Source organism: Eupeodes corollae, chromosome 2 (genome assembly GCF_945859685.1).
Source record: "Eupeodes corollae chromosome 2, idEupCoro1.1, whole genome shotgun sequence".
In the NCBI taxonomy this organism is placed as follows: Eukaryota; Metazoa; Arthropoda; class Insecta; order Diptera; family Syrphidae; genus Eupeodes; species Eupeodes corollae.
Window position 1 is genome coordinate 116,675,939 of NC_079148.1, and position 24,356 is coordinate 116,700,294.

General features: G+C 32.0%; 3 protein-coding genes across 3 annotated transcripts; 2 read left to right on the forward strand and 1 right to left on the reverse strand.

Moving 5' to 3' along the window:
* Nucleotides 1-1,056: 1,056 nt before the first annotated feature.
* LOC129945679 (39S ribosomal protein L46, mitochondrial) lies at nt 1,057-2,124 on the reverse strand. The gene is made up of 2 exons (XM_056055533.1): nt 1,979-2,124; nt 1,057-1,901 (listed from the first exon to the last, which is right to left on the reverse strand). The coding sequence occupies exon 2, from the start codon at nt 1,889-1,891 to the stop codon at nt 1,100-1,102; it is 792 nt and encodes a 263-aa protein (XP_055911508.1). The 5' UTR covers nt 1,892-1,901; nt 1,979-2,124; the 3' UTR covers nt 1,057-1,099.
* A 1,647-nt stretch (nt 2,125-3,771) lies between these two features.
* LOC129946545 (choline transporter-like 1) lies at nt 3,772-7,516 on the forward strand. The gene is made up of 8 exons (XM_056056772.1): nt 3,772-4,081; nt 4,621-5,003; nt 5,157-5,311; nt 5,373-5,888; nt 5,951-6,230; nt 6,299-6,461; nt 6,522-6,743; nt 6,810-7,516. Exons 1-8 carry the CDS (start codon nt 3,974-3,976, stop codon nt 7,008-7,010), a joined length of 2,028 nt encoding a protein of 675 aa, XP_055912747.1. The 5' UTR covers nt 3,772-3,973; the 3' UTR covers nt 7,011-7,516.
* A 312-nt stretch (nt 7,517-7,828) lies between these two features.
* Nucleotides 7,829-17,390, forward strand: LOC129946792 (choline transporter-like 1). Its single transcript, XM_056057125.1, has 9 exons — nt 7,829-7,979; nt 11,439-11,815; nt 11,879-12,036; nt 12,102-12,334; nt 12,405-12,672; nt 12,963-13,242; nt 16,649-16,793; nt 16,860-17,072; nt 17,154-17,390. Exons 1-9 carry the CDS (start codon nt 7,872-7,874, stop codon nt 17,328-17,330), a joined length of 1,959 nt encoding a protein of 652 aa, XP_055913100.1. The 5' UTR covers nt 7,829-7,871; the 3' UTR covers nt 17,331-17,390.
* The last annotated feature ends 6,966 nt before the right edge of the window (nt 17,391-24,356 follow it).

The following is a 24,356-nucleotide window of genomic DNA, read 5'->3' on the forward strand; positions in this document are numbered from 1 at the left end:
ACATAACATTCTCTTACTGAAAATGCAAGAAAAACACTGGACTAAATTTACAGTTTGTGTGACACAGTCTCAATTTCACGATGAATATTCCAACTTGATGTACTCTGGCATACCGGGCTCCTTTATATCAATGGAAGAGCCTTCCAAGGATTATGTAATATTGATGAATCGGAAAATACCATACACTTTATTGGAACCTGCCCAGTATTCAAAACGTACAGTCATTCTAACTTCTCAACATTCTTAATGGCTACTGCTACTCAAACTTATATTACCTACTTTTTAAAATCGTCAATTAAATATCTCAATCTTTTTATAAATGAATTTTCATATTATATGTATGGCCGCATTCACAAAGCTAGAGGCTACGTAGTCAAGGGATTCTGATTGGTTAAATCTAACTACAAAAGTAGTTGAAATTTCCCCTCCGACGTAGTGTAAAAAATTTGGCTACAAAGTTAGTGAAGAATGCTTTTGACGTTTCAGAATCAGCTGCTCGGTAAAGACACACGAATTCAAAATGAAATAAATCGTTCAGTATTTAAATAAAAATATAAATCATTCAAATTGTGTCTTAAATTTGCTTTATTGAATTTAAAAACACAAAAGATAAGTTAAAGTTATCAAATCAAAAAAGTTTCTTATTTTATATATTTGCATTTTTCAATAATATGACAGTTCCAGATTGACTAGCTTTGTGGTGTAGTTTTGCATTCACAAAGCTAGTTGAATTTTGACTACGTAGCCACTAGCTTTGTGAATGCGACCTATGTAACTTAATCTACTTACTAAGCAAGCCTTTTTTAAATTTCCTTTTTAACCTGACAGGCAACTTAAAGTTATTGTCAAAACTAATTTTAAACCAGCAATACTAATTTTTTGTAAAATCTTTTTGAGAATCAAATTATATAGGTATCTATCTATCTTATTCCACGTTTTTGAAGACATTTGCTCCAAAAGCAAACTATCAACATTTAAGGGAACAAAACCAACAATTTCAGTCTTTTTTATAAATTAAAAAAATTTTTGTTCTATTAAATAAATGTACAAATAAAATTTCAATTGAAACTTAACGTTTTTTTGTTCTATTTTGTTTTATTTACAAAAGCATTCGTTGGACACTCTCCGAATACGCGGGAACATTTAATTTCTTTCCCAAAGCCAATTGATCTAACCATTCGAATTTTTTCTTACTAGCCTCCGAAACGTTTCCAGATTTCAATGTGGTCCTGTAGAAAAACACTTTTGCTCCAACGCTGTCACCTCTTATTGCACTTGGATATTTATATTTGTAGAATCCACATGGAGCGTTACCATAGAAAACAACTTGCAATTGATCTCCACACTGCTCAAGAAGCACTCTTTCAGCAGTTTGTCGCATTGTTTCACCTTCTTCACGAATTCCTTGTGGCAGCAATAACATAGTATTCTTTCCTACTTTCTGTTCAACCAACAAATAAAGGGTATCTTCTAGACGTCGCTTAACCGATTTTAAATTATTTGTTTTGTCATCGGGTGTTTCACGAGAAGCCAATTGGAATTTTTTAGCCTCTTCTATGTAAGAATCTTTTAAATCTTGGGCGGTTTGTTTCGATATAGAATCATCAAAATCAATTTCGGCTTCTCCTTTCTTTAATAGCTCAGCTTGAATTAAATCTTTTTCGTGTTTCATTTCATGGTCTGATTTTAAACTATTCTCGAATTCAGTTTGCCAGAGGAGTTTTTGGAATTCCATTTCAATGGGATTTAATGATTTTGAAATCACTGGTAATCTCTCGACTAGCACACTCGCATATAGATCCCATTTTTCTTTGGATTGAGGTTGAGTGGAGAAGTTTGCTGATCTCGAGCGAACATTAGAAAGACATGTCTGGGAAAGTCGACGGAGCATAGCTGTGATTCTTTAAAAAATTACATGTGTTTTTATTTATTTGCGTTTTTTTAAGTAATAATTAATTTAAATGAAAATAAAAATTACCTTTGGTTTTCAATAAAGAAGTGATTTTTTCAATGAATGCGAATGACAGAAGATGTCATTATTCAACTTGTCAATTTAACTGATATCGTAAATGTACACAACACAGGGTGTTGTTGATTTATAATAAAATATGCATTTCATTTATTTTAATGTAAATATTTTGTTTTTCTATTTGTGTACACATTTTCTGTTAGCTTGATGGATATATTTTGAGCTTGACAAAATTGGTGGGATAAACTTTATTTTACTGAAGTACGAGTTTTCAAAATCCACAAATAAATTTGTTTAAGAACTTAATTGAACTTTTTTTTATAATCTTTAAACACAAAAGAAACTTTGCATATTCCCAACTTCGCACCTATTCCAAATTTTGTAGTGTATTTAAGAGAATGCCCTCAAATACTTATCATTCAGTAAGTCAAACTTTAATTTCTCCCAAGGGAACCTGAAAAAGAATGTTTGCAAGGGTCTATTCAGCCAAGAAGTTGATTTTGTTCATTATTGAATAACAGTTCTTGAATGTTAGTGCGTTGGACTGTGATGCAAGAGGTCTTGGGTTCAAATTAAAAAAATAATTTTCGCGGGTACTGCCCCTTGCGAGGAATTGACAAATCCTCCAAGAGTAATTCTTGTCATGAAAAAGTGTTTTCTAAAATTAGCCGTTCGGATTCGGCATATAAACTGTAGGTCCCTTCCATCTCTGACAACATTACTCGCACACAGGAATGATTGAGAGTTTGTTAGTCACTAGGCCCTGGTTCTTCATGGACTGTTGCGCCACCTAATTTATTTAATTTTAGTTCTTGAATGAAATAAAATCAGAATTAGAACTAGAATTTTGTTTTATAAACCATTTGGAGCTTAAATAATATGATACTTATGATTAATAATTGATATAGAAATATAAATTACATGTCAATAAAAATGTTAAAAGTCAGCTGATTTATCATTCCCAGGGTGTTCATTTCTGGTTATCAATGATACTTTTGTTGTAGGTTTTGGGGAAGTGGTGTTTAGCCTCGGTAGAAGGCTGGTCCAATGGCAGTGCAGAATGTTCCATACAAGTCTCTTCGCTGACAGGACTAGGTATTTGTCAAGCGGGATTATTTTAGCTTCAGAGTATAGATAATTGTTCCTGTAGTGTTTCCGTCTCTGTCGGTCGAAGTACAGGCTGGTGCAAATCCCGAGAATTTTCCTTTCCGATACTAAAATCTTCTTCATGGCTGCCTTCGAGATTGTAAACCAGACTGGAAAGGAGTAGCTGATTGCTGGTCTTAAAAGCTGACATTTCAAATAGAATGAATGAAAGAATCCCCTGCGCTAAGAAACATTTGTTCAGACTATTTTATGATCTTAAATAGAACATTGTTTTGAAAAATGCAATTTCTAAAAATTTTAACGGACAGGATCGATATCATCCTATTGATACGATATAATGTGATTTACTTACATGCACTGAAGCTCTGTGGTAAGAAAAGTAAATAATCCATGATGACATCACAGGGGCGAAAATACGTTACAGTTTACTTTTGTGAAACCAAATTTTCTAATTGAAATTTGTTCGAGTTAAGAAAAATGACAGACCATTTGCTCGTATCTTAGTAAATAATTTATGATATATTTACTTCATTTAAACTTTTTGCAAATGGTAAAGAAATAAACCTGCAAAATTTGTACATTCCGATATTACAAGTCAATAGTACTTCTACCTAACATTACTACTACTATCTAAAAAATATAGTTGTCATCCCTGGTTGGAATACCAAAACACGGCCTTTTTGTTTTTCTTTTTATTTAGTTGGCTTGGTTTGGTTACTTCATTCGGTTTAGAGTTTTCGTTTTTGTCTTGTATTTCGTACCCCCAAAAGAGCCAAAGCCGCTTTCTTTTTTATCCAGACCCTAAACTGACTAACAAATTTATTTTTAACAATATAATCTACCCTTTAAGAATAAAAGTGATCTAAAAACAATTAAAAACCTTTCGTTTGGACCAACATGGGATGCACTGAGAGCAGGGATAGTGAAGGAAACACCCGTCCCAAGTACAGGGTGTGTACCGACACTTTTTGGCTTGGTTTGTTCATTGTCTTTTGGCTTTTTCTGGTAAGCATTTTATTTAAATTTTAGTAATTTTATGATTCACAAAGGATCTATGTAGCTATATTTATGTTAATTTATTTAGAATGAGCAAAAAGTATTTTGATTAATCATTGACTAAGAATCTAATTAGGTCGAGTAAAAGTAGAAGTGTTTACTTTCAAACGAAATTGTAATTATGCCCAAGCGTGCCGTGCGAGGCGGCCATAAACAAGTGAGAAGAGGAGGTTCTTAGTAAAATTAAAACAAAACTAAAACAGAGCCTTGTTTCCCATTCTGTGCCAATTTAATCTTTAATTTGGGAGGAAGAATAGCAACAGTGGGTGTTTGATAAATCTTTGTAAATCTTAAATTAAATATGAAGCTACATAAAGAACATGTTCGCATAAGACTAAAAAGAAACCAATTAAAATGATCTCATTGCATGTTCCCATAGAAAATAGATATACTCATAAATGTAGTAATACCTTAAAGTAAATTGTATGTAATTTGTGCATGCCTATATTTAATGACTATTCCAATTGCTTTCTTTTTTTCACCTACAGATTGTGATAGCAATATTTTCGTTTGTTTATGGCAATCCGATTCGTATCATAAATGGATTTGATTCGTTCGGTAATACATGTGGCCTCAAACACAACGAACACTTCAAGGAGTTTCCATTATCAGGAATGGACACCTCCAACAAACCCGATTTGTTCTTTTTCGATGTCAAGGAATTACGTAAATCATTGAAAATTTGTGTTAATCAATGTCCGAAGCGAAAGATTAGCACTTCTAATGAGCTATACAATTATTACAAAGACGAAAAAACTCAATTGTGTCGTTATGATTTCGACATGACCATTCTCAATCAACAGAGTTTTCCAAGCAATAAGGATTATTTTAATATTCTGGGACCATGTCCACCGCTTCCTGTTATGGAGAGGTCAGTATTTAATTAAAAATTATCTATAAATATTAACAAACATTTTCATAACCTTGCTGCCCATGAATCACATTTGATACTTTAAACTGTTTTGAATCATGTGTCCAACTTCTTGAGATGATTCATTTTAATTATTTAAATTTCTCTTTACAGCTCTCCAGTGCTTCATAGATGTGTTCCTAAAGGAAGTATCGATACTACAAAAGAGATCTATAGTCTTTTGAATACCTGGGATGTTGCTCAACAGTTCCTTGGTGATATATACTCAACATGGCACTACATAGCCATGTTGTGTGGCTTTGCACTGCGTAGGGACAGAAAATCCTTTTTTCCGTCGTTGAATATTTAATAAATGGTTGATTTTTACAGTTCTCTCTATCGTCCTTGTTATTATGATGCATTGGCTGACTAGAATCGTATCGTGGCTGATTTGTATTTTGGTGGTAGTGGCCAGTACAGCTTTGTGTGCCGTTCTTTGGTATGCCTACTACAATATTAAACATAAGACCGATCTTAAAGTTCATTATTCAATGTTGGAGGAGTTCATAAGAAACGAACAAGCCGTCTTTGTTCTAGCTATTCTCGCTACCATAACCATGGTTATCTTGATTGTCATTGTTTACTTCTTGAAAAATAAGCTTGCTGGTCTTGCCGCACTCTTCGAAGAAGCCGGAGTTTGTATGCTAGAGTTGCCGGGTTTAATGATTGCTCCGTTGATTGCCTTTGTTGTGTTGATTGCATTTTTAACGTTTTGGATTTATGTAGTGATGTGTATCGCAACTGCCAATTCACCTGAAAGTAGATTCTTGGATCCAAATGCTAATGTTATACATCACAATACAACGCTGTTGGGTGGAAAAAGCAACTCACAGGATGACTATAAATGTAAGGGTTTGAAATTAAACACAAAATTGTACGAGTGCTATAAACTTTATTTTATTTCTTAGCACTCATGAAAATTGAGTATTTTGAAGCTAAATGGATTCGTAGCATGTTCTGGGTGTACCTTATTGGTCTCATATGGACAACTGAATTTATATTCGCCTGTCAACAATTTGCCTTAGCTGCAGCTGTTGCTTATTGGTACTTCAGAAAGCCTACAAACTCACCAACATGGTATGCAATTGGAAAACTATTAAAGTACCATTTGGGTACTGTGGCAAAGGGATCATTCGTCATTACAATTTTTAAGATTCCAAGATTGATTTTAACTTATCTCTATGCAAAGTAAGTTTTATTCTTTTTTTATAAACTCACAAAAACTACTGTTACTTAATCCGATAATTTTTGTTTAGATTGAAGAAGGGTGAAGATAAGGGGTCAGAATGTGCGGCTTGCTGTTTGAAGTGTTGTATCTGTGGTTTTTGGCTTCTTGAAAAGTTCATTCGCTTCTTGAATCACAACGCTTATACTGTCGTTGCAATTGAGTCTATTAATTTCTGTCCAGCTGCAGGAATTGTAAGAATATTATAATCAGTACATAACTTCAGCAGCACTTGAATATTTTAAAATTTCTAGGCTTGGAATGCAATGGCAACAAATGTCATTCAAGTTGCAACCATCAACAGTGTTGGAGACTTTGTATTGTTTTTGGGCAAATTGGTTGTGGCGGCTTTGACATCCCTTATCGCAATTATAATGCTCAAAGATCGTACTGACCTTAATTTCTACATTGCACCAGTTATTATTATTGCAGTGTTTGCGTTCTTTATCGCGCACATTATTTTATCATTATTTGAGGTAAGTTCTTTTGTTTGTCTTTTAAAGTTTCCCAACAAATAAAATGCTTTATTTTGAATTTGCTAGATGGTTGTGGACACTTTATTCCTGTGTGTTTGTGAGGATAAAACAATCAATGGTCGCGGTGGTCGTTGGGCACAAGGTAATCTTGCTAAACTATTGGGTGAAGAACCCATTGGACCAGAAGAAGCTCCTATACAAGTTGTTGAAATGACACCAATTAATAAGCAGCCATTTAGCTCGATAACTGCAGTTCCAAATTTATAGGATCTCCTAGTTGCTTAATTTTATTTTAATTTTGACTCATCCCAGTTGGAAGCTCAGCAATTAGTTTATATTGTAATTCGCATAAAGACGTGTTTTATTTATAGAAAAATGGGCCATAGAAATATCATTTTCTTGCGGTGAACATAAAGACCAGGAGCGGTTCGTACACTCATTAAAAGAGATTAAAGATTTTCAACTAACCGAAAACTATTGAATCTTAAAATTTCAATTGAAAACGTGATGTTATATTATTTTTCTACAACTTTCAATGTTTCATCGTGAAAATTAATATTTTGTTATACATATTTTTTTTTGTTTTTCCAACCTTCAGGAGGCTTTTTATGCGAATTATCTTCTAAACAAAATTGTATATCCCATTTTTGGGTTGTCCATCCATTGTTCAACTGATTTTTTTTACAATCTTTTTTATTATTTACACTTATTTTAAAGTATGTATCTTAATGTTTAAGCACAAAGTAATAAAATACACGAAACGTACAATATTAGCTTTCATGTTTATATAACTAAATATTTATGGTTATTTCCTCGAACAAATTTTATAATAATTATTTATACAAAACAAATAAAACATATTTCGATATACATTTATTCTTAAAAAAAGAAAAAAGTTGGTTATTTTATTTACAGTTAGATAAATGGATAAAAGCTTAAGTAATTAAAACGTCAAAGTACTTATCCGTATAATTATGATTTAATTTTTCTGATCAAATGCTTTTAACTCCCTAAAGGATGCAAACTACTTATGATAAAAGCTATTTATGAGGTAACAAAATTGCAGTCTAGTTTAGTATGAACAGTTTAATTTTTGAGATAAGTGAGTTAAGTTGAAAACGTTTTAGCATGAATAACAAGGAAAACGAAAATACTTCTCAGAATCCGAGTCAACAAAAAAAATCTTGTACCAATATTTTATGGCTTTTTATTTTCATTCTATTCCTATGTACAATGGTAAATCTACATTCATTCATACCTGTGAATTTATTTAGAAGAAATATATTAAATGGAACCCCAGTTATATGTCGAAAACTATTTATCATGAAATTTAAATATGGTGTCTGTTTTTAAATGTAGACTTAATATATGACACTTTTTTTTCTATTTGTAATAAAAATCTTCTGAACCTGTGATAAAGCCAAATATGAAAGGCTTGTTTTAAAATTAAAAGAGGTACACCTTAAATAATAAAAATTTCGATATAACTTATAAGGTTACTTTGGATCAAAGATGTTTGGGAACAAGTCTTATGTTTTTTATTTTGTTATGTTACGGAAAATGATTTTACACAAAGCTTTCTTTTCATAAGGGTTGATTCTTCCAAACTAATATAATATTAAGTATAGTTTAAAACTCTATTTATACAAATAACCATGAAGGGGAATGGACAAAAATATATGGGTGCTGGGCTACCTAGTCTACTTGGTCTACCTAGAAACAAGTGCTATAAACGTGATAAAGTACAATGGAGCCTACCAAAGTACTCGTAAGAGTATTTTGTATCTCCTAAACAATTTGATGTTGACTTAAATAAGCCACTAAAAACTAAGAAAATTCAAAGAAAAAATGTTTTTTTTTTATTTTATAATTTTCTGTAAATGTTTCATCAACAATTTACAATTTTTTTACATGTTGATGTCGGGTCTTACTTAATGGATCCTTTTGATATTATTGTTTCTAAAATATCTATCTGGTCTGGTATTACTATAATATATGAGTGTCCAACTTAGAGTTTTATTAAATGTAAGTTCAAGATTTTTGGCAGAATCGACGAACTCGATAGCACAGTTGTTTAAATATATCTCTGGAAAATTTGAGGTATTCGTTATAGTACTAGAGATGACTAAGCATTTAGTTTTTTTTGATTTAAACAAAGATCGTTTTTGCGGGACCCCATAACAATTGTATTCAAATCCTAGTTGACTTCATGCATTTCATTCTCAAGTATGCTTGTTGAAAACTGTTGTATAATTGAACGTTGTCTGCATACATGTGCACAGAAGATTTCAGTGGACATGAAGGAAGATCATTGACATACATCGTGAACAATAAAGGGCCCAAAATAGAACCCTGAGGGACACCTCTCTACAGAGGAAGGAAAGTAGACAAAACATGGTTAGCAAAAACTGCCTGAGATCTACCGGTTTAGTAGGATAGAATAGGCTTGACAGATGCAAAAGAGAAATGAAATTGACCTTTAAGTGTTTCACAAAGTTGACGGTATCAAATGCCTTTGAAAAGTCAAGAAGCGTTAATATAGTCACTTTATAATTATTATCTAATTCATTTCTGATATTTTCAACAACGTCTATCAAAGCTGTAGTACAGCTGTGCTTAAGGTGAAAGTCTGATTGATTGATACACATCAATTTATTACTTGTGAGAAAAATTCTTATTTGGTTATTTATCAGTTTCTCCAAAGCCTTCGAAAGAAAAGGTAATATGTAGGTTATGTATTTGACTCTATACGGAAGAATGGCTTAAAGAAAAACCAGATGGATGCCATCAGTTCCAATAGAGTAAGATTTAACACCTATAACACTATCCAAAACATCGTAGTCACTAACAGGCAAGAAGCAAAAATTATTCAAAGATGAACCATCATTTATCATATCTGTCAACTCATAGGTTCGGGTTTTAACACTTGACGAGTTCAAGGTAACAAATTTATTATTAAGCCCGTAACAATCGATAGAAATATTCTTGTTGCTTATTTGCTTGCATACACCTATTTCCTTCAAATTCTTCCACAGTTTGTCTTTTGCTAAAGAAGGATTAAGTTTTGGAGCATAACACTGTTGCTTAGCTTCCCGAATAAGAATACTCTATTTCTTAAAATTTTGTATTTATTATGCAATGCTTCAAGCCTAAAGATTTTCCATCGCTTATATACAAAATTAATTAATAGTTGCTAAACCACAACTGGTCTTTCTTACTAGCTTGCTTAGTAACAAGTGGAACATGGAGGTTGAAGAGATAATCAAATTAATTTTGAAGAAATAGCACTTGGTCATCAACAGAAGCCATACTATATATTTGGTACCACTCAATATAATTCAAATCAGTTTCTAGTTGCCGCCTGTTAACATTTGTTAAATCTCTATAGTAGTAAGTTGAAGAAGAAACCATAGGATGAACATTCAAATGTAAGGTAAATTAAATCATGATTAAAGAAGCATGATGCAGTAGCCTTATTTACAAGAAATAAATTCAATGAGCCCATTCTATCCACAAGTTCCGAGCTCCTTAGCATATCATGGTGGAAATCTTCCGCAATTATGAACAAAGGTTGACTCATCTAATATTGAAAACAACGGTGTTAGTTCAATATTTTGATTTGGACGATATACCGATCCCAGCAATACTTTAATTACACTTAATTTCAATGGATAAGTATTCGACTTCACTATCTGGTGAAGACTTGCGAATTATTTTGCAGTTTATACCTCTGCGTGTAAAGATTGCAACACCTACACGGTTTTGGTTGTTTTACTCCGCTCTACAATATTTTTTTGGTTTCGGAAAATAATAACTCGGACGATACGGAATGGGACATTCTTATACAAATTGGCTTATGGAATGGAGATCCCGCTCTTCCAGATATTCATTTAAATAATTTTAAACATTTGTATTTTGTGTAAAAGAGTTAAATTGTATTACTTTGTTTACTTTATTTAAATCACCTTAAATGGTTCAAGACTTCTTTAAATTCAATGGCAATTCGTGGTTTTCTATCAACTTTGTTTGAAACTCTTTCTTATTTTTTTCAAGCGATGATCTTATTTCTTCAGTGAAGTCGTTGAAACAAAATATAGGGTCCACCAAATAACTTTTTTTTTTGTTGAAAATGCTATAAAAAACATCGAGTGTAGCTTCGGCTGTGTGGCACGTGCCGCCGCTATCCTGTTGAAACCAAATGTTGCCAATTTCTTCCTCTTTAATTTTTGTGAACAAAAATTCGTTCAAAAGGCCCGTTAACGATCGCCATTGACTTAAACGGCCACACCCAGCTCTTTTTCGAAAAATGGCCCAATTATGCCTCTGAACCAAAATCCGCACAAAGCAGTAACTCGTTGTGGGTGTATTGGGTTTTCTTTGAACCAAGTACGACAATTTTGCTTGTTTACATTACCGCCAAGATCAAAATGAGCTTCATCTGAAAAGATGATTTTTTTGGCAAAATCGGCATCGTTTCTAAGCGTTGTTCCAAGCGGTGTTCAAGCGTATTCACAACCATATTCTTTTAGCGGAAGGATATAACTAATTATCTGTCAAATCAGAAGTGTTACCCTTCTCGAAATAAGCACTAGTTGAAAAAAAAAAGTTTGATGGCGGGCCCCATAGGAGATCCGTAACCTTTATTCTAATATGGATACCTTCGTTTTGAGATGTTCTTTCCACTTTATATTTTAGGTCGCTACTGCAATATTGGCAATAAAAAACGGAAACTATCTCGCCATAATCAATGGTTACGATAGCTTTGGAAATATTTGTGGTATAAATCATAACAAACCATATAAGAATATATCACTTTCCGGAATGGATACATCATCTAAACCATTTGTTTTATTCTTTGGATGGAAAAATGTATCGACAGTCTTAAGAATTTGCATTGATCAATGTCCCAGAGAATTAATAGAAACTGAATTAGCTCTGATATCGAATTGGAAATTTAGAAAATTTAAATATTGTCGATACGATTTTGAAATGTTGAGGCTGGTTCAATTTTTTCCATATTTAAATTATAAATCGAGTGTTGGACCTTGCCCGTTTCGTAATATTTTTCCAAGGTAACATGACAACTCTTAAAACATTTAACCAATTTTGTCATACAATTTTGATTCTGTTTAAAGTTCCAACATAAGACAAAGATGCATTCCAATGGCGTATATGGATGATGTTGCGCCATTTTATTCATATTTGAATAATATTTTTGAAACCGTTTTACTATTTTTTGCTAACATTTATTTAACATGGGAATATACCGTCATTTTAAGTGGAGGTGCTCTGCGTAAGTATTATTAAAATTTCAATTACCTTCTATTGATGAGAATAACATATTGATAACATCTGCAGTGTTTTCAATAATAATATTGTTGATAATAATATTCCTACAAGCGAGGATCGCATTATGGATTATTTTAAGTCTTGCTATAATCGCACAAGGAGGAGTTTACACTACGCTGAAATATGCTTCTGAAAACATACCCGTTACAAATGAAGACTCCATTTTCTATATGATTTTGAAAGAGTATAATATTAATAATAATGTGCTTTTTACTCTGTTGGATTTAAGCTTAAAATTAACGGTAACAATTTTGACATATTACATAGTACTTGTTAAATTAAAACTTGATTTTTGATTTATTATGTTTTTAGATTATGACAGTTGTTTTATGTTTGTTACTGGCAATGTATATTTCTGAAACAAAACTTTTTTTCTATGAAGCAACAAACTGTTTAAAAAAACTGCCAAGTCTTTTGATTTTTCCCTTTATTACTTCAATTTTACTTTGTGGATATCTATGGATTTGGACGTACGTTATGCTTTGTATGACCACAGCTTCAAAACCTGAAATTTTACCATTTACAAGACTTCCGGAAAGAGACATGCAGTTATCAAGGCCTTTTGACAACAGATACAGAGGTAAGCTTTTTTTGTTTGCTGATTTTAAATTCCAGTTCCAGTTTAAATTTCAACTAATTGGGTTTTTCATGGGTAAATTCAGATTTCCAGACCAGAAAAATAGATGAAATTTTTGTTGTGACAGTTCAAGATCAAACATAAATTGATTTATTTTATCCATTTAAAACCCCATAATATTATAACACTGACAGCTGAGATTGAAAGGTGTCAACTAGTACCATCATCTTGAAACCACGAAATGAACTACCTTATCAATATTAATTTATGAACTTACTTTTTATTATTTATAGTGTACCAAAAGGTAGAGTACATTGAAGAAGAATCTATTCGAAGCCTGGTCTGGGTTCATATTTTCGGTTTATTTGTGACAACTGGATTTTTATTCACATGTCAAGAGTTCTGTTTGAGTGCAGCTGTTGGTTTGTGGTACTTTGAAGGCAAAGAAAATGTCAAATATAAACAAATTATAAAATGGTTAATTCGATATCATCTGGGAACAGTTGTAAAAGATGCTATAATAACACCACTTTTGATAGTACCTCGGAAGTTATTGTTTGTTTTTAGTGCAGTGTATGTGATTTTAAAATATAAGGTTTTTCAAGAAGAGGTTACATTTTTAAATGTAAAAAAGGATTGCCTTTATGGATTCCACAAATACGGTTGAACGACCATATTCTTTTCATAAAATTTACAAGCTTGAAATTAATTTTAACAATTTAAAAACGTTTATAGCAATGGCGTAGTATTTACTTGTCTAATATCAAAATATTACAGCTCCAAAAGTAACAACTGAAATAAAAAATGATACCTCTTATTGGAAAACAATATGTACACTCCGCTCCACTTGAATAGAAACAAACTTTTTTCTTACTATCAGAACGTGTATCACTTTGGCAAATTTATAAATTCACCTCTTTGTTTTAGTTCCTATAAGAGGAATCTATTGCAAATTAAACTGCATGGTTAGAATATTTCAAGAAAATACCATTAGGTTATTTTTTACCACTTTTCTAATTGCTTAATTAAAATTAAAAAAAACACTGTTTTTTACGCCACTTGAATAGAAACAGTGTGCGTTTTGTTTCTATTGGTTACGGTTACGACAAAAATTCTTATTTTAGTAATAGAAATTTAGATTATTGCAGAAAAGGCTAAAATAGAAGTATACGCGGAAAACAAGCTTCCCCTACGCACAATTGCCAACAATAAGTAGAAAGAAGTGTGAAAATTGTTTGGTCGTCGTCGTACCTTAGAAATAAAGACAGCTATTGAACAAATATGAAGGGCAGGCAAACAAGAGCCACAACAAAAGCAGACGGAAGAAAGATTATTAGGCTAGCCTCCAATTTAAGCGACTCTGCTGCTAAAATCAAGGCGAAGAGTGGTATTGCATCTAGTCTTAACACTATTAGACGTGTCATTCGTAGGTCACAACATTTGAAGCGCCGACGACAAAATAGAATAGATTTTTGCAGAAGGAATATGACGTGGAAGCAGGAGTGGACAAAAGTGGTATTTTCTGACGAAAAAAAAAATTTAATTTAGATGGCCCGGACGGGTTTCATGTTTTCATGACAAGAGAAAGGAACCAAGGTTTTTATAGCGCCACCGTAGCCGAGAAGGCGGTGTAATGGTGTGGGGATCAATTTCCTGGTTTGGAACAGTTGATCTGGAGTTTCCCACGTTGAAAATAATGGCAAACTTCTACAAGCAAATATTCCAAAAAGCTTTCCCTAAGGTTACCAATGTATTTGGACCAATTCCATGCACTTTTCAACAAGACAACGCGCCAATCCACAACGCAAGGATCATTAAAAGTTGGATAGCCGAGAAAAATGTTCCCTTACTTAAATGGCCACCGTACTCCCCGGACCTAAATATTATAGATAACGTATGGGGATGGATGGTTTGTAGAGTGTACTACTCTGGACGACAGTATGATGACAAAGAATCACTTACTCCTGCTATCAAAGAGGCATGGAGGGCAATTTCACTAAATTACTTAATACAACTATATAAATTACTTCCCAACAGGGTTTTTGAAGTTATTTCAAATAAAGGTGGTAGCACACATAATTAAAATATCATTTAAAAAAAAATAACCTTGTACTGCATTTTTTCAATTTGTTTCCTTATTTAAGCGAATGTTTCTATTCAAGTGGCGCAAAAAAAACAGTGTTTTTAATCAAGTAATTAGAAAAGTGGTTAAAATAAGCTAATAGTGTTTTCCTGAAGCGCTGCACGGTCTGATATTAAAAAAAAAGTTTGTTTCTATTCAAGTGGAGCGGAGTGTACAGTTCTGTTGACTTGATTAGACGCACACATTTCTTTTTACATAAATTTGATTTTTTATAAGTGTGTGCAAGAATTATCAAGCAACTGCATTTTTTAGAAAGCTTATGAAGTTTTCAACAAAAAAACACCAAAAAATGGTAGGTGAGTGGAAGATAACGGATATTTTTTCTCTTTTAAGAAAAAGTGAAGTTTTTTTTGTTCACATGATTAGACGCGCCTGTAAAATGGTAGTAAAAATGAAACACAGACTTTTTTATTTACTTTTTTCTCATTTATTTTTTTTTATGTTCCTTTTATATTTTTAGTACTTTGTAGAACCATCATGTGTTAAAATCACATCAAAAATTCTATTTTTTAGTGAATCGTACAATTTTTCTAAATACTTAAAGGAAATCTTCTTCCAGGCTTCTTTGATGGCGACAATCAGTTCTTCACAGGTCTCATACTGCCTATTTCCTTCGTAAATTTGACGCGTGAGCCATCCCCAAACATTTTCAATTATATTTAGGACAGGTGAATAAGGTGGCCATGACAACAATTCCACATTTTCGGCGGCCAGAAAGGTTTTAACAACACGAGCGTTGTGGATTGGCGCATTATCTTGTTGAAAAATCAAAGGTATAGGTCCAAACAGTTCTTTCATAGCGGGGAAGGCTGATTCCAAAAGAGTTTTGTAGGAAAGTTCCGTCATTTTGTTGGAAACGAACACTAAATCGAACGCCCCATAGTACGAAATGGCTACCCAAACCATTACTCCCCCTTGCCTCGAATGGTGACGTGTCAGAAACTTTTCCTCTTTTCTTACATCATGGAAATAGTAGTTATACCCATCAGGGCCATCCAAATTAAATTTTTTTTTTTCATCTGAAAAAACGACATTTCGCCAATTCGGTATCCCACGTAATGTGAAGGCGTGCGAATTCCAACCGCTGTTCTTATCGTACGGCGTTTAGTGGAAGTTGTTTTTTAAGTTTTTTTTTAATTTCAGATGGTCTGCGATCAAAATAGCTTGCCGAACAGTTAATATGCTTACAGTTATCCCCGCTTTTTCCTTTATTTTGCTGGTGGAGGCAGCTGAATTTGACGCAATTCTTATAAGTTTTCTTTTGTCCTGAGGAGTCAAAGCGGTTTTTGTCTGTCCCTTGTAATTCGTTCCATATGAAGCACTGTTTTTTATGTAATTCCTTATAACATGGTCACTTCGGCCTATTTTTTTGGCAATACTTCTCATGGCAAACCCTTCGGAATGGAACGCGTCAATTTTTCCTTTTTCTTCCGCGGTTAAAATTTTTTTTTTCCCATTTTTGATTAAAAACAATATTAAATGCTCTTAAATGCTTAAACTTTGAAGCGAACTCAAATCCACGTACTAGATCGCGACCAAATATGGAAATAATTTAAAGTGTGAACAAAAAAAACATCACTTTTTCTTACAGCATATATCTACAAAAATGAGAAAAAATATCCGTTATCTTCCACTCACCTACCATTTTTTGGTGTTTTTTTGTTGAGAACTTAATAAGCTTTCTAAAAAATGCAATTGCTTGATAATTCTTGCACACACTTATAAAAAAATCAAATTTATGTAAAAAAAAATATATGCGTCTAATAAAGTGAACAGAACTGTATATATTTTCTTTATACCGTTATACTCATTCTTTAATACTACTTTATTTTATAGATTGCATATATTCAATATTAAGTGTCTAAAAGGTCTTAAAGAAAAATTAAGTACAATTGAAAATAACACAACCAAATGGAATTACAAAGCATATGAATTTATAGGAATGGAAGCAAAAACTGAATCGTTTTTTCGAAGGCGAAATGTAAGTTTTTAAATTATAAAAAAATTAAAACATTATGTTTAACAACAACAACAAACATAATTATAGGAAATATCATTTGATTCATCTGGTCAAAAAAATCTCAACAACGCATCAAAATTTATTTTATTTTTGGCAAAACTAACAATTGCTAATGTCACATGTATTATTGGAGTTCAATTGCTGAGGGACAATAAAAAAGTATATTTCTATATGGCACCAATTATATTCAATGCTTTAGTTGCTTATTTAATTGCTCACACTGTATTCGCGTTATTTGGAGTGAGTTTTGAATATTAAAAATAATCAGTACCTTATGAATACTTAAAAAACAATGATTGATATTAATGTATTATTTTACAGAAAGTTATGGCTTCAATATTGATGTGTGTATGTAAGGATAAGCAATTAAACAACGATTGTGGTCGCTGGGAGCAAAGTAAGTTTGCTGAACTTTTCAATTCCGGATCACAGAAGAATGTTTTTATTGAAGTAAAGTCCAAGGGCAAAGTCGATGTCTCTCAACGTTCTACACAATAATTTATGAAAAAAATATTAATGTTTGACTATAAAAATCCACTAAACAAATATAATAGACAATTACACCAGAATTAAACATTGAAGAAGAATCTATTCGAAGCCTGGTCTGGGTTCATATTTTCGGTTTATTTGTGACAACTGGATTTTTATTCACATGTCAAGAGTTCTGTTTGATTGCAGCTGTTGGTTTGTGGTACTTTGAGTAAAAGTTTTTTTAATTTTAAGAATTAATTAAAGCAAACATTAGCAACATTAAAAAAGACTCATACCTGGTGTCATTCTCATTTTCAGGCTATTTCAATTATTTATTTAATAAATAATAAATATAATAAATTAAAGCAATAATAATTTCTAAATTACTCCCAGACTTAATTCTTAAATAATAACTGTATTGAACAATCTTCATTTTAATATTTTTAAAATTTGTATTTAAAAAATGGCTTTTTAAATAAATCACAAAGACGTTAAAAGTTTTTAATGCTAACTGCAAACATCCGAGGAAAAAATCATAATAATAAAAATGAATCTGCAGTGTGGTGCTTTCTTTTCTTTCGTTTTTTATTAAAAGAAAATAAATAACTGCATATGATTGTTTAATCATTTTGTACACGGTGGCGTATGTGCAACATTAAAGTGCCATCTTTTTTAAAATAATCGTCGTCAACATTAGTGTCTTCCAATTCTGGGTTTATAAAATGATTAATAAAAAAGAGGCTGGGATGCGACCCACACTGATAACTTCCCATCCCGTCTGTCGATTTGTCTTGCTTAAAAGTTTGTCTTTATGTGCTAGTATCGATTTTACCAAATTTGCGTACTATTTTTTATGAAAAAACGGACTGTTGGGTTTTTATATAAAAATCACTGAATATTGAAAACAATATTTTCTGTAAAATAAAATAAGTTTAAAGCCAATATTTTGAATTTTTGAAAAGCTATTTGAGTCGAAAATAAATGTTTATTACCAAGTTTTAGTATTGTTTTTTTTTAGAGTTTTATTTTTTGTAAAAAAACCGTCGATTCGATTTTCTTCAAAATTCTATCGAATGTTGCAAACAATATTTTCTATAAGATAAAATTAGTTTGAAGCCAATATTTTATAGATTTGAAAAGATATTTGAGTCGAAAATCAATTTTTACCAACTTTTGTTAAATTTTTTTTTAGGTTTTTAATTTTTTGTACAAAAACTATCAATTCGATTTTTTTCAAAATTTTACTAAATGTTAACAACAATATTTTTTGAAAGATAAAAGTAGTTAAAAGCCAATATCTACAATTTTTGAAAAGATATTTGAGTCGAAAATCAATTTTTACCAACTTTTATACATTTTTTTTTAAGGTTTTTATTTTTTGTAAAAAAACTGTCAATTCGATTTTTCTCAACATCTTTCAGAATGCTTAAAACAATATTTCTTATAAGATAAAATAAGTTTAAAGTCTAACTTTCAAGTTTTTGAAAAGATATTTGAATCCATATTCAATTTTTACTAAATTTTGTTAATTTTTGTTCGGTTTTTAATTTTTTATAAAAAAACTGTCAATTCGATTTTCTTCAAAATTTTAGTGAATGTTGACAACAATATTTTTTGAAAGATGATAGTAAATTAAAGCCAATATCTCAAAGTTTTGAAAAGATATTTGAGTCGAAAATCAATTTTTACCAACTTTTATTCATTTTTTTTTAGGTTTTTATTTTTTTGTAAAAAAAGTGTCAATTCCATTTTTCTCAAAATTTTATTGAATGTTGAAAACAATATTTCTTATAAGATAAAATAAGCTTGAAGCCTTAATTTCAAGTTTTTGATAAGATATTTGAATCGATATTTAATTTTTACGAACTTTGAGTAATGTTTTTTTTAGATTTTTATTTTTTATAAAAAAAACTGTCAATTCGATTTTTCTCAAAATTTTATCACATTTTTAAAATATTATTCTCCGTTGCTCAAAATTGTTGTGGAGATGAAATCATATGTTAGTCGTTAAATTTAGGAGGTGACAAATTTTTTTTTTAGTTTTTTTGATTTAGAAAAAAAACCGTTAGATAGATTTTTTTCAAAAAATATACTTCTTTGAGATCACGTTACAGTCTATTATATAAAATTTAATTCAAGTCTCTAGCGTTTTTGGTTCATAAGATATTAAGGGTTAACCAAAATTTTCACCTTTTTTTTAAACTGCTATGATTAAAAAACCACCCATGCAATTTTCTTGAGAGCCCTTTCTGCATCTTTCTGCCTTATTATCTGTATAACAAAATTTATTTGAAGTCGATATCTCTTCTGGTTCTTGAGCTATGGACGACGAAAAAAACGTCGCGAAAGTACGGACGTACGGACGTACAGACGTACGGACGTACGAACGTACGTACACACGCACGCACAGACATCTTTCTAAAAATCTTTTATTTCGACTCTAGGGACCTTGAAACGTCGAGAAATGTCAAAATTTTCAATTTGACAAATCGGACCCATTACAATAACTTCCTATGGGAAGTTAATAACCGCACCAAATAGCAAATTGTTGAGGATTTTCTGAGCGCCAAATACGAAAGTTCTGCTCTTTAACATAGACCTGAAAATAGTCCCCAACACTAAAATCCAGCTCAAAATTGTGTGTTAACTGAACTTTAAAATCCTTAGGATATTATTTTTAAATGTAATGTCATTTATGAGATTGCTACTTTCAAAGATCGTCTAGGATTTATACTTTGGAGAAAGTAAGATTATTACACTTGATATTTCAAAAGCCTTTTATATAGTTTGGCGTAAAGCTCTCTTAAATAAATGAAGCTTCTAATCCTCTAAATTACTACGCTTCTGAAGATATTACCTTCAGTTTTTAATATTAGTTTTTAAATTCACATCCTTCTTCTTCGGAGGTGGACTAGCAACTCCTGTGTACGATAAGTTCATTCTGATCTTGGCAGCATTGTCCAATGGGGAACCAAAAATCATGTCTTTTGTCGCAAAGTGGCACTTGCATCTTGAAGACTGAACACCTTTCAATTCTAGGTATGTGTAAGTGCTCTTGTAGAGTGAGACCGTATTTCAAACTGCCAAAAACGATACTAAGTGTCAGTCAATACAAGAAGTTTTTCACCCTTCTGGCTTTAATTTAAAAAGCCCTTATTCGTTCGAAACTCTAGTAGAACTTAGTAGAACTTCCATATTAACTCACTTGAGTCTCTTAGACAGAATTCCGAACTGAAACATTTTTGTCTTCAGCACCACCCTAAGGTTTAGGGCCATAACCAGTTCCATTGCATACATATTACATATATTGTTGCAAATGAAAAATACTTTATATAAAATCTACTGTTCTAATTATATATGATCACTTATGTTTTGTAAAATATGTTTTGACTTTGAAATAAAATTTGTATTATTCTGTTTTTGTTCAACGTACGAAGAAGTTGTTTAATTTAAAAAAGGAAAACTCTAGAAATATTCTTCAAGGAGACGAATATTTCATCAGGTTATGGGCCCTCGCTACATCCACTTACGTAACTAAGAACTATATTGTTTAAAAATGGATAAATTTTCAGAACAAATTGAAAAACTAAAAGGAAGAGAAAATTTTCATAAATGGAAATTCACGGTCGAACATGCTCTCAAGCTTCAAGGATTTTGGAAGGCGGTCCAGGGGACAGAAGAGTCTCAAGAAATTCAAGAGAAGGCAATGTCAAGACTAATATTGTATATATCTCCAAACCTATATCCGCATATTCAGGGAATATCAACAGCTAAGGATATCTGGACAAAATTATGTTCAATATATGATGATTCCGGTCTTACAAGACGATGGGGCTTACTTCGGAAGCTTACAACAACTCAACTAGAAAATTGTGCAAATATGAGTGAGTACGTTGACATTATTATTGATACTGCCCAAAAATTGAACCAAATAGGAATGGTAGTAACTGAAGAATGGGTGGGAAGTTTGTTACTTTCGGGGTTACCAGAACATTTTAGACCCATGATTATGGCAATGGAAAGTAGTGAATTAAAAATAACTGGCGATGCAATAAAAACAAAACTACTTCAAGATTACGAATATTACAATAAAGATGCAGGTGCAAGCGGCGGAAGTGCTGCAGCTCTGTATAGCCTGTTGTATGTTACAAATGTAACGAAGAAGGTCATGTTGCTAAATTTTGCAAGAACAAATCGAAAATAAATAGTTCGAATAATGGTGGTATGGGTTCAAGCTGGTTTCTCAGTTCATTTATCGCACATTTTAATGATGATGGAACGAACTGGTTTATAGACTCAGGTGCATCTTCCCATATGTCAAAAAATAGAGATATTTTTTCAACTTTTCAAGAGTTCAAAACAGAAGAGTTTGTAACAGTGGCTAATAACAATAAGTTAAGAGTCATTGGAAGAGGAAATGTTCCTTTACAAGTGTTTTTGAACGAAAAATATTATGACGTTACATTGCATAATGTTTTATTGGTGCCAGAAATATGTGCAAATTTATTGTCTGTTAGCCAGTTGACAATGAATGGTTTGACTGTCAATTTTTATGATTCAAAATGTCATATTTTGCACAAAGGTAAATTGGTTGGTTCAGCTAAGGTAGTTCATAATATGTATAAACTTGATATAAGAAAGGATCATAAGATTTTTCAAGCTACAAAGACCAATTTATGGCATAAACGTTTAGGTCATACAAATCACGACGATCTTCAAAAATTATCTCAAGTCAAGGCTCGAGGAATAGAACTTACAAGAAGTTCGGAAGAAAAACGATGTATTTCATGTCTTTTCGGTAAACAATCTAAGATTCCTTATCAAAATTCAAAAAGTTCTACGACCGATGTACTACAAATAGTACATTCAGATGTTTGTGGTCCTATGGAACGAGATTCAATTGGTGGTTCAAGGTATTATGTAATTTTTGTTGATGATTTCTCATCAAAAGTATTTGTTTACATTATGAAAATGAAATCTGAAGTTTTTAAATATTTTAAAATTTTCAAAAATGTTTCCGAGAATCTAACTGGAAAAAAGATTAAAATATTAAGAACGGATAATGGCTTGGAATATTGCAATGCTGATATGAAAAAAGTTTGTGCAGAAAATGGCATTGTTCACCAAACTTCAGCTCCGTACAACCCTCAACAGAATGGGAAAGCGGAACGCATGAATAGAAGCTTATGTGAAATGGCTCGTACCATGATGGCAGATGCAAATTTGAAGAAATTTTATTGGGCAGAAGCTATATGCACTGCTGCGTATTTACTTAATAGAATTCCAAGAAAAAAGATAAATTATAAGTTGCCAGAAGAAATTTGGAGTGGCGTAGACAAGAATTTGTCTCATTTGCGCGTTTTTGGATGCATTGCTATGGTTTTAACGCCTAAGGAAAAACGCAAGAAATGGGATTTGAAATCCACAAAGTGTATTATGGTGGGATATTCCGAAACAACTAAAGCCTATAGATTATATGACCCAATCCAGAGACAGCTACTAATAAGTCGTGATGTTACATTTATAGAAAATGAAATGTATTTCCCAGCAACAGAAAAATCTGAACAATTCAACCAAGAACAAACAGCAAAAAATCAAGATTTAGTGGGAAACTGTTATGAAAAAGAAGGAAATCTTGATTCTGTTAAATTAGATTTACCTAGTACTTCAAACGCAGATGTTATACCACCTCAACCAAAAGAAATACCAGGGCCAACAGAAAATAAAGAAATAATTATTCGTCGTTCTGAAAGAATTCGAAACCAAACAAAAAGGAGTAAATGTGTTAGTTTTTTGGCTGATAACGTTCACTGTGACGATGATCCAGAAAATTATTATGAAGCCATAAACAGTGAAAACGCAAAAAAATGGTCAGAAGCAGCAAAAGATGAAGTTAATTTATTGGAAGAAAATAAGACATGGACTATAGCAGATCTACCAGAGGAAAGAAAGGCTTTAACAACAAAATGGATTTTTAAGACCAAACGAAATGAAAAAGGTGAAATATCGAGATACAAGGCAAGACTTGTAGCACGAGGATGTGGACAACGTAGTGGAGTGGATTATCAAGAGACTTATTCACCAGTTATTAGATACAACTCGATGCGTTATCTTTTATCATTAGCACTGAACAAAGACTTACATATTGATCACTTAGATGCAGTAACAGCCTTTTTGCAAGGTGATCTTGAAGAGGAGATTTATTTAAAAGCTCCAGAAGGTCTCGATATACCAGAAGGTAAAGTCTTAAAACTTCACAAGCCAATTTACGGACTTAAACAATCGTCAAGAATGTGGAACATGAAGTTAACTCAAGTATTAAAACTATTTGGATTCAAGCAGTTGAAAACAGATCAATGTATTTATGTTTTTGACGAAGGTTCTGAAGATTTTTTAATTTTGATGGTATACGTAGATGACATTTTTATACTTTGGAAAAATGAAATTTCAAGAAATAAATTAGTAGAACATCTTCAAGAAAATTTCAAATTAAAAGTGCTTGGACCAGCAAAGTCTTTTTTGGGACTACATTTAGAATATGATTTTAAGAAAAAAATATCAATAAATCAAAAACAATACATTTTAAAAATGCTTGAACGTTTTAGCATGCAATCATGTAATCCAGTTAGTACACCCTTAGATTCCAATGTGAAATTGAGCAAAGAACAAAGTCCCTCAACAAAAGAAGAAGAAGAAGAAATGGCTAAAATTCCCTACCAAGAGTTAATCGGAAGTTTGTTGTTTGCTGCACAGTTAACTCGTCCCGATATATGTTATGCAGTAAACCTACTCAGTCGTTTCAACAATAACCCCGGACATGAACATTGGAAGGCAGCTAAACGTGTGTTGCGATACCTAAAAGGAACAATTGACTACAAATTGAACTATTTCAAGTCAGAAGAATTTAATGTAAAAGGTTTCTGTGATGCTGACTATGCCAATGATCCAGATGAGAGAAAGTCAATCACAGGTTACGTGTTTCTCAGTCAAGGTGGAGCGATTTCTTGGGGATCTAAAAAACAAACAACTACAGCATTATCGACCTGCGAAGCT